We start from the raw sequence: 9580 nt of genomic DNA on the forward strand, positions 1-9580 counted from the left end.
TAGCACTGCATCCATTTGTTGAAACATCTCAATTGGTATTATGTCAGTTCCTGAAGACTTGTTTTTCGCCAGTGCTTTCGGTGCAGCTTGGACCTCTTCCTTCAGTACCATCGGTTCTTGATCATATGCTACCTCCTGAAATGGTTGAATGTCGACCAATTCTTTTTGGTACAGTGACTCTGTGCATCATTTAGTATTTTCTCAGTAAAATACTTCAATATTGCAACTCGAGGCTTGAATTTTTTTCTTCAGTTTTTCAGCTTGAGAAATACTGAGGATTTTCTTCCCTTTTGGTTTTCTATCTCCACGTCTTTTGCACATTTCGTAATACTTTACTTTTTAGTCTTCTTGAGCCGCCTTTTGAAATCTTCTGTTCGGCATCATTTTTCCTTTTGCTTCAGCTACTCCACATTCAAGAGCAACTTTCAGAGTCTCTTCTGACATCCATTTTGGTCTTTTCTTTCTTTCTTGTCTTTTTAATTACCTCTTGCTTTCTTCATGTATGTTTTCCTTGATGTCATTCCACAACACGTCTGGTCTTTCGTTATGAGCGTTCAATGCGTCAAATCTATTCTTGAGATGGTCTCTAAATTCAGGTGGGATATACTCAAGGTCATACTTTGGCTCTCGTGGACTTGTTCTAATTTTCTTCAACTTCAACTTGAACTTGCATATGAGCAGCTGATGGTATGTTGCACAGTCGGCCCTGGCCTTGTTGTGCCTGATGATATTGAGCTTTTCCATGATCTCTTTCCACAAATGTAGTCGGTTCGATTCCTGTGTATTCCATCTGGCAAGGTCCATGTGTATAGCCACCGTTTATGTTGGTGAAAAAAGGTATTTGCAATGAAGAAGTCGTTGGTCTCGCAAAATTCTATCATGTAATCTCCAGTGTCATTTCTATCACCAAGGCCATATTTTCCAACTATCAGTCCTTCTTGTTTCCAACTTTCACATTCTGTCATGGATTGAATTATTTCCACCAAAAAATGTGTGCATCAATCTGGCTGGGCCATGATTCCCAGTATTGTGTGGTTGTCCTCCATTTTGTGATTGTAATTTTATGTTAAAGAGAATTAGGGTGGGATTGTAACACCACCCTTACCCAGGTCACATCCCTGATCCAATGTAAAGGGAGTTTCCCTGGTGTGTAGGTTGCACCACCTTTTATCTCTCAAGAGATAAAAAGAGAAGAGAAGCAAGCAGAGAATTGGGGACCTCATACCACCAAGAAAGCAGTGCCGGGAGCAGAGCCTGTCCTTTAGACCTGAGGTTCCTGGGCTGAGATGCTCCCAGACAAAGGGAAGATTGATGAGAAGGACCTTCCTCCAGAGCCCACAGAGAGAGAAAGCCTTTCCCTGGAGCTGATACCCTGAATTTGGACTTTTAGCGTACTTTACTGTGAGGAAATAAATTTCTCTTCGTTAAAGCCATCCACTTGTGGTATTTCTGTTACAGCCACACTAGATGACTAAGACACATTACAATCGCCAGTAATTATCAATGTGTCTTGATTGCATGTTTGATCAATTTCAGACTGCAAAAGTTGGTAAAAATCTTCAATATCTTCATCTTTGGCCTTAGCAGTGGGAGCGTAAATTTGAGTAACAGTCGTCTTAAGTGGTCTTCCTTGTAAGCATATGAATATTATGCTATCACTGACAGCGTTGTACTTCAGGGTAGATCTTGAAATGTTCTTTTTGACGGTGAACGTGATGCCATTCCTCTGCAATACGTCATTCCTCGCATAGTAGACCATATGATTGTCTGATTCAAAATGGCAAATACCAGTCCATTTCAGCTCAGTAATGCCTAGGGTATCGATGCTTATGCATTCCATTTCATTTTTGAAGATTTCCAATTTTCCTAGATTCATAGCCAACCACCTGGAAGAGATCAGTATTTGTACTCATTCCAAAAAGGTGATCTAACAGAATGCGGAAATTATTGTACAATATCATTAATATAACACACAAGTAAAATTTTGCCGAAGATCATTCAAAAGCAGCTGCAGAAGTACATCGACAGGGAACTGCCAGAAATTCAAGCTGGATTCAGAAGAGGACGTGGAACAAGGGATATCGTTGCTGATGTCAGATGGATCCTGGCTGAAAGCAGAGAATACCAGAAAGATGTTTACCTGTGTTTTATTGACTATTCAAAGGCTTTCAACTGTGTGGATCATAACAAATTATAGATAACATTACAAAGAATGAGAATTCCAGAACACTTAATTGTGCTCATGAGGAACCTGTACTTAGACCAAGAGGCAGTCGTTCCAACAGAATAAGGGGACTCTGTGTGGTTTAAAGTCAGGAAATGTGTGCATTAGGGTTGTATCCTTTCAGCATACTTATTCAATCTGTATGCTGAGCAAATAATCTGAGAAGGTGGACTCTATGAAGAAGAACGGAGCATCCGGATTGGAGGAAGACTCATTAACAACCTGCGTTATGCAGATGACACAACCTTGCTTGCTGAAAGTGAAGAGGACTTGAAGTACTTACTGATGAAGATGAAGACTACAGCCTTCAGTATGGATTACAGCTCAACATAAAGAAAACAAAAATCCTCACAACTGGACCAGTAAGCAACATCATGATAAACGGAGCAAATATTGAAGTTGTCAAGGATTTCATTTTACTTGGGTCCACAATCAATGCCCACAGAAGTCAAGAAATCAAACAATGCATTGCATTGGGCAAATCTGCTGCAAAAGATCTCTTTAGTGTTAAAAAGCAAAGATGTCACTCTAAGGATGAAAGTGTGCCTGACCCAAGCCATGGTGTTTTCAATCACTTGATATGCACATGAAAGCTGGACAGTGAATAAGGAAGACTGAAGATGAATTGATGCCTTTGAATTATGATGTTGGCGAAGAATATTGACTATACCATGGACTGTCAGAAGAACAAACAAATCTGTCTTGGAAGAAATACAGCCAAAATGCTCATTAGAAGCAAGGATGGTGAGACTTCGTCTTACATGTTTTGGACATGGTATCAGGAGGGACCAGTCCCTGGAGTAGAACGTCATGCTGGGTAAAGGGTTGGCAAAAAAGAGGAAGACTCTCAAGGAGATAGACTGACATAGCGGGTGCAACAATGAGCTCAAGCCTAACGATTGCGAGGATGGCCCAGGACCGGGCAGAGTTTCATTCTGTTGTACAAAGGGTTGCTCTAAGGTGGAACCAACTCAATGGCACCTAACAACAACAACTAGCAGTCCATGGTGTCTTCAATATTCTTTGCCATCATCACAATTTGAATGTCACTTCTTCTTCAGTCTTCCTTTTTCTTTGTCCCCAGGTTTCGCATGGTTCAAACGTCCCCTCCACCTGAGGGGGCAGGCCTCTGGTGGTCCCTCCAAGGGGCTCAGGGGCTGCGTGCTGCCATTGAAACCCTGATCCCATGAGCAAGGAAGCAAACTCTCTTGGCCCCTGGACCCTGCAGCCAATGGATGCCCAGGCAGTAGGCAGGGCGTGGACAAGTGATGTCTGCCTGTTGTAGGTATCACATTTGACAAGAACGCATGGTGTCCTGAAGTTCCTAAGTCATTATAGTCCGAAGAAGTAGAGTTTGGGGAAGCATCCCAAATTTTGGGTTTTGTGACACAGGAGTTATTCCTAGGAGTGAGATTGGGGACGATTTTTACTTTCTTCTTTCCAGTCTTATTTTAGCTTGAATTTTTTGCCATCATCGCAAGTGATTTTACAACAACAAAGCTACTTCCAACCGTGAGCTCTGATGGGTGTGCATTATGGGTCCCCAGAGGTGCAGTCTGCCAGTTACCTGCACCTCGCAGATAGCAACCAGATGCTGCCAGACGGGTTGAAGGGTGCACAGGGCATGGTTGGGGCCCTAGAGAGAATGAATGCCTTTTCTGAGGGAGACCGGTGGGGGCCCCGGGGAGAAAGGATGACAATGACAGGGAACGTGCGAAGTGAGGAGAATGGCACCCAGGAAATAGAACCAGCAAAGGCTCAGCGCCATGAAGGGACCATCGGGAGACTGACGAGGAGTTCTGGGCAGCAAGAGCAGAAGGTGTATGGGGAAGAGTTCGGGAACCCAGGAAGCAGTGGCCCACTTGGGGCTCATGGGCACCACAGGAGACATTTTTTCTATTGTCGTGAAAATATATAAAACAAAACATTCAATAATTCAGTAATTTCTACATGTATCATTCAGTGACATTGATTACATTCTTCATATTATACAACCATTCTCTCTCCTTTTCCAAATTATTCTACCACCATTAACATAAACTCACTTCCCCCTAAGCAAAATTTCCCCTTTCCCCCTCATCTCACTCCTGATAACCACTTATAATCTTTAGTTTCTATATATTTGCTTATTTCTTATAAGTGAGACGATACAGTATTCATCATTTTGCAACTGACTTATTTTACTCAGCATGATCTTTTCAAGGTTCATCCATGCTGTGGCATGTATCAGGATTTTCTCTTTATGGTGGAGTAATATTCCATTGTATGAACATACCACATTTTGTTTATCTGTCATCTATTGACGGATACTTGGGTTGTTCTCACCTTTTGGCTATTACGAATAATGCAGTGAACACTGGTGTACAGGTTTCTGCCTTCACTTCTTCTGATATATATCTAGGATTGCAATTGCTAAGTCAATGTTCAACTTTTTGAAGAACACCAAAGTGTTTTACAGAGCAGCTGTAGCAGGGAGACTTTTTTAACCACCAAGCTTGCAGGGAACAAAGCTTCAAACAGTGGAGGAAAACACTGAGAAAGTAGAATTCACCCCAAATCCCACCCCCCCGTCCCCAGACACATCACTGCAAATGTTCTGATGACTCCCTTTCCGCGTCTACAAATACACCAGTGGAGCTCCTCAGTTGGTCTCCGTGACGGGGTGGGGGCGCCACTGGCATGGTGGACGCTAGCCATGCTAGGTCTGGAGAGAATGCACCTCACAGACCTCCAACCACAGAACTACAACTGACCGAGGCCCGGCTCTCTGGAACCCAGTGCAGCTGTGTGCCAAGGCCACGGCTCCCACAGATCCATTCTGGGGTGACACCGGACTTCTCTGACCACAGTGTTGCCTTGACGATCTTCAAACCTATGGCACTTGGGCAAGCTAGATTGCAAATTTTTATTGCTGTCTGGGGACTGGGTCCAGGCCTCTGAAATTAACATATCCTTCCTTAAAATTTTGCGCTGAAGTGCATGTCAAAGCAAATTTGCTAATGTGTGTCCAGTCCTGCTCAGGGCGTTAAGGACACAGGTGAATGAGAAGACCCCCAGTGGGAGCCCTCAACCCAGGAAAAGGCGTGAAGGCTCGTTCGTCAACGGGCAGGGCCTCCGGATGGGTCTCACCAGGGCTTTTATCCTGGGGCGTGGGGGCATCAGATACTTCTGACTGGAATCTGACTTAAAGCGGCGTTGCGACGTCGGGTGGCCGTACTGAGGACAAGGGGGCTGTTAGCGTTGGCCCAGGGACGTCACAGCCGCCGACTACATTATGACGTGGGATGCCCCCTTCTAACGTAGAGGGTTGCGTTTAGACCTGAAAAGGCCTAAACGCTAGGAGAAAACCCACCGCAAGGGCCCGCTCGCCTACCGAGAACAAGGACGGCTCGGTGCGGAAGGGAGGGACGACGGCGAGCGCGAGCGCGCGTCCACGCGTCCGCGGCGAGCTGGCCCCTCCCCTGTGTTGACGTGCGCGCGCCCGCGCCTAGGGCCTTGCAGTGGCGTAACCGTAAAGAGGCACGGCCGCGTCGTGAAAGGCCACAACACGCAGAGCGCTGGTTAACAGCCGGGACTCCATTTTGTTCGCCGCTTCTCTGCTCGGAAGTCGCTTCTGGCCGCGGCTTGTCTGAGGCGAGAAGTTTAAAAAGGCTGAAAGTTTTAAGGAGTATTCTGGAGTTCCGTTGATAGGCGCAGCGGTCTCCACTCGCGTCTCCCCGGAAGTCGTCGGTCCCGCGGCCCCGAAGCAGCAGAAGATGCGGCCCCTGGACGTGGTGGAGCTGGCGGAGCCCGAGGAGGTGGAGGTGCTGGAGCCCGAGGAGGACTTCGAGCAGTTCCTGCTGCCGGTCATCCACGAGATGCGGGAGGACATCGCGGCGCTCACCCGCGAGCGCGGCCGGGCCTACCTGCGGACCCGGGGCAAGCTGTGGGAGATGGACAATATGCTCCTCCAGATCAAGACGCAGGTGGAGGCGTCGGAGGAGAGCGCGCTCAACCACCTCCAGAACGCCGACGACGGCGCGGCCGCCAGGGGCGAGAAGGCCGAGGAGAAGGCCAGGGAGATGGCCAAGATGGCAGAGATGCTGGTGGAGCTGGTGCGGCGGATAGAGAGGAGCGAGTCGTCGTGAGCGGGGCCGGCGGTGAGTGGAGGGTTGTCTTAATCCTGCGGAACGTCTCGGGGGGTGATTACTTAGCGGCGATCCACGAGGGGTGGGAGCGGGGAAGGGTTTTAACCGGGGCGTCGGGACGGTCGTCGTGAGCGGAGCGACCGGGCGGCAGCTCCCAGCAACAGCAGACACCATTTGAAAACGTTTGTTTTTACCCCGATAATTAGGAAAAATGAGTTGTGGGGGTTTTGTTTACTTATTTTTGCGTGGGTGTGTTTGGTTCAAACCTAAGGCCACAGTCAGGGTAATTATAGGATAATAGACCGTCGTAAAAGTTTCTAAGAGAACAGAAAGAGACGATATAGGCCATTGTGCAAGGAAGGGTAGAAATAGAGTTGCTGGACAATCCCAAATTTTGCTAAAAAGCTAGAGTGAGTTGAATGTCATTCCAGAAGAGGTGACGCCTGCGCAATTGAATTTGTGAGGATTTTTGGTTTGTTTTTTCCTCAGGATTAACCTCTTGGTGAAAAATTTCTCCCAATTGTGCTTTAGGTTTACAGCCAGTGGATCTGGTCAACTGATGGAGATTGGCTGACACCCTGGAGAAGTGGAAACCAGAGAGCCTGTTGTTTTCTCTGTCTCTCTTCTTTTTTTTTTCTTTTTCTTCTCTACGTTCTGTCTTCACTTACACTACGTTTCTGCTATGGTCTGTGGTTGATGACCTCAATATGAGTTTTGATTGTTGAGTGTTTTTGTTTTGGGAAATAACTTTTATTTGGAAAATGTGCTCATGCAAGGGAATTAGGGCCTAGATTGTAAGCTCTTGTAGCAGTCACATTTGTTCCTGGTCTTTGGTTATTATTTTTTAAAATTTGAGGTGCTTTGCTCTTTCTTGTGTGACCTGGTAAGCTCCCTGGAACTTTGGGTCTCTGTGACACGTGAGACTTGGAGTTGGAGTTCTCCAGCTCTGGAGGTGCTGGAAGAGCTGCATCCGTTTGGAAGACATCTCCCTGCAGCAACTGCTGAAGAAGCTGAAGAAGGGACCAGACTTCAGTTCGGGGTGTGAATGGGCTGATCTGGCTGGGACTGAGATGAATCAGAAGCCGGGCTGGAGGATGGCATTGTCTGTATTTTGGGACTTCATTTCTATATGAGACCAAAGGAGGAGAGATGTATTTTGTTCAAAATTCATATTATCTGTGGCACATTACCTGATGTAACCTGTCTGGTCAGTTTATTTGAACAGCCTAACTCAGCTTTATTTGACATAGAAACTAGAATAGCAGATGAGATTTTGGTATTCTGTACAGGGGGGTTCTGGGCATAAAATGAAAGAAGTATTTGCAAAGGCTGTTGAGGGCTGGAGAAGGGAAGCATGGAATTGTCTGCATTGGACCCTAAACTGGACAAGGAAGAGGCATCTTCAAGGTTTGTAAGTTGTCCAGCTGTAAGTTCATTTGAGTCGCAGACCTGACAAATATTTGAGGTCAAAACCCTGCCATGTTTAAAAAAAAAAAAAAAATACTTACCATGTTAATAAAAGTATTCATTTGCTTGAAAAGACAAACGAACCAAAAAGTGATTCATTGAGAAATCTAATTTCTTTTAGAATGAAATCTTTGTCCTTGACTATCATCGTTATCAAATGGGGCATGAACTGTGTGTGGTTTAGGAGGCGCTCCGTAAGCCTCTACTTGTGGGGAGATTTGATCTCAGCATGCTGCTACGGGAACTGAGTGAGGGCTGAGCATAGGGTTCTCAGTGTAGGAAGGAATCACATATGATCCTGTGGTTCAGACTTCTGCCTTCAAGGAGCCAAAGTACCTTCATGTTTCAGCAATTAGAATATAGTCTAGTCCTTGCACTAGGAACATAGCAGTAAGCCATAGTCTAAGTGGGGTGGGGAAGGACTTAGAGTCGATGTGGTGATGTGCCACCTAGTTCCCCCATAGGAATGAAGGACTCAGTCCCCCAGCTACTGGAGGTGTTGCTGACAGCCCTCTCCAGGAAGTGCCTCTGCTGAGGAGAAGTGCCTTGGCCAAGGTCATGCCCCCTCCCCTGGGTGGCCCACTTCAGTAACTAATGGAAGTTCATGGCCTCTACCCCTTGCACTGCAACTTGGGACAACTTTGAAGCGCATCTCAGCTTCAGAGTCCAGGTGGATTCTGCTGAGACTTTTGGGACTGCATCGCATCCCGACTTCTCCCTTTGCCCAGTCCTGCATTGCTTTCCTTCCACAGGCGTTAATCCCTAATAAATTACCTGCACTCTAAAGGTCGGCAGTTCAAATCCATCAGGTGCTCCTTGGAAACTCTGGGGCAGTTCTCCTCTGTCCTGTAGGGTTGTTATGAGTCTGAGTTGACGGCAACAGGTTTGGGGTTTTTTGTTTTTTGTTTTTTTACTCTAATCTTCATTTCAGAGTCTGCTTCCTGAAGGACCCAGCTTGTAGAGAAATGTAAAACAGCCAGAAACCATGTGCTGCAAGCTCTAATACAGATATGTGTCTCAGGAGAGCACTGGGGATAGTGTAGGAAAGCTTTCAGAGCCGTTACTGGTGAACTTGGCCTTGAAAGATGAGTACAGCTTGCAGGGCCAAGAGGAGGATGGGGAACATCCCAGTCACAGTATGAGAAAATGCCAGAGGTTCAGAATCTTCCATGTGAGTTCAGTGGTGGGGAGAAGTGGGTAGCATGGAATTATGAACCAGGAAACAACAATAAAATGCTGTACTTGGTGCATTTGTCAAAACTTAAGAAGTTAACACTGGCACTAAAGACTTTATTACAATTTCATGTATTTTTGCTAATGCTTTTTCCAGCTGCAGTATCCATTCCAAGATACCACATTGCAATAGTTAATACTTATGAATGGCACAGAATTTAAAAACTGTAAAACAGATAAAAGCTCACCTTTCTCTCCAGCTTCCCAGTTCCCTTCCCAGGAGGCAACCATTTACCAACTGCTTCTATATTCAAATATTATGCATGTTTGAGCATGTACATACATAAAATTCCCCGAATTTTTTTTAGTATAAATAGCAGCTCACTATGTGGAATGTTACGTGCTTTGTTTTTCCTTTAAAAATATAGCTCAGAAATCTTCCGCTATCTAAAACATCTAGATCTACACTCTATGGCTGTGTAGTGTTCATTGATGCGTAAGTTGTTGACACAGTCACAAGTGATCTGGCACGGGAAAGTTTGAAAACAAATCGTCCTAAATTCTTAGTTCCTCTCCCTCGTGATTCCAG

General features: G+C 45.7%; 1 protein-coding gene across 1 annotated transcript; it reads left to right on the forward strand.

Annotated features, from left to right (window-relative positions):
- Positions 1–5786: 5786 nt before the first annotated feature.
- Positions 5787–7852, forward strand: LOC101343890 (MORF4 family-associated protein 1). The gene is made up of 2 exons (XM_004383495.2): positions 5787–6363; positions 6883–7852. The coding sequence occupies exon 1, from the start codon at positions 5980–5982 to the stop codon at positions 6349–6351; it is 372 nt and encodes a 123-aa protein (XP_004383552.1). The 5' UTR covers positions 5787–5979; the 3' UTR covers positions 6352–6363; positions 6883–7852.
- The last annotated feature ends 1728 nt before the right edge of the window (positions 7853–9580 follow it).

The sequence above is a fragment of the Trichechus manatus genome, unplaced genomic scaffold (genome assembly GCF_000243295.1).
Source record: "Trichechus manatus latirostris isolate Lorelei unplaced genomic scaffold, TriManLat1.0 scaffold00111, whole genome shotgun sequence".
NCBI lineage: Eukaryota > Metazoa > Chordata > Mammalia > Sirenia > Trichechidae > Trichechus > Trichechus manatus.

What these genes read in the sequence shown, in the direction of transcription:
- LOC101343890 (XM_004383495.2), top strand. Translation starts at nt 5,980, where the DNA reads ATGCGGCCCCTGGACGTGGTGGAGCTGGCGGAGCCCGAGGAGGTGGAG.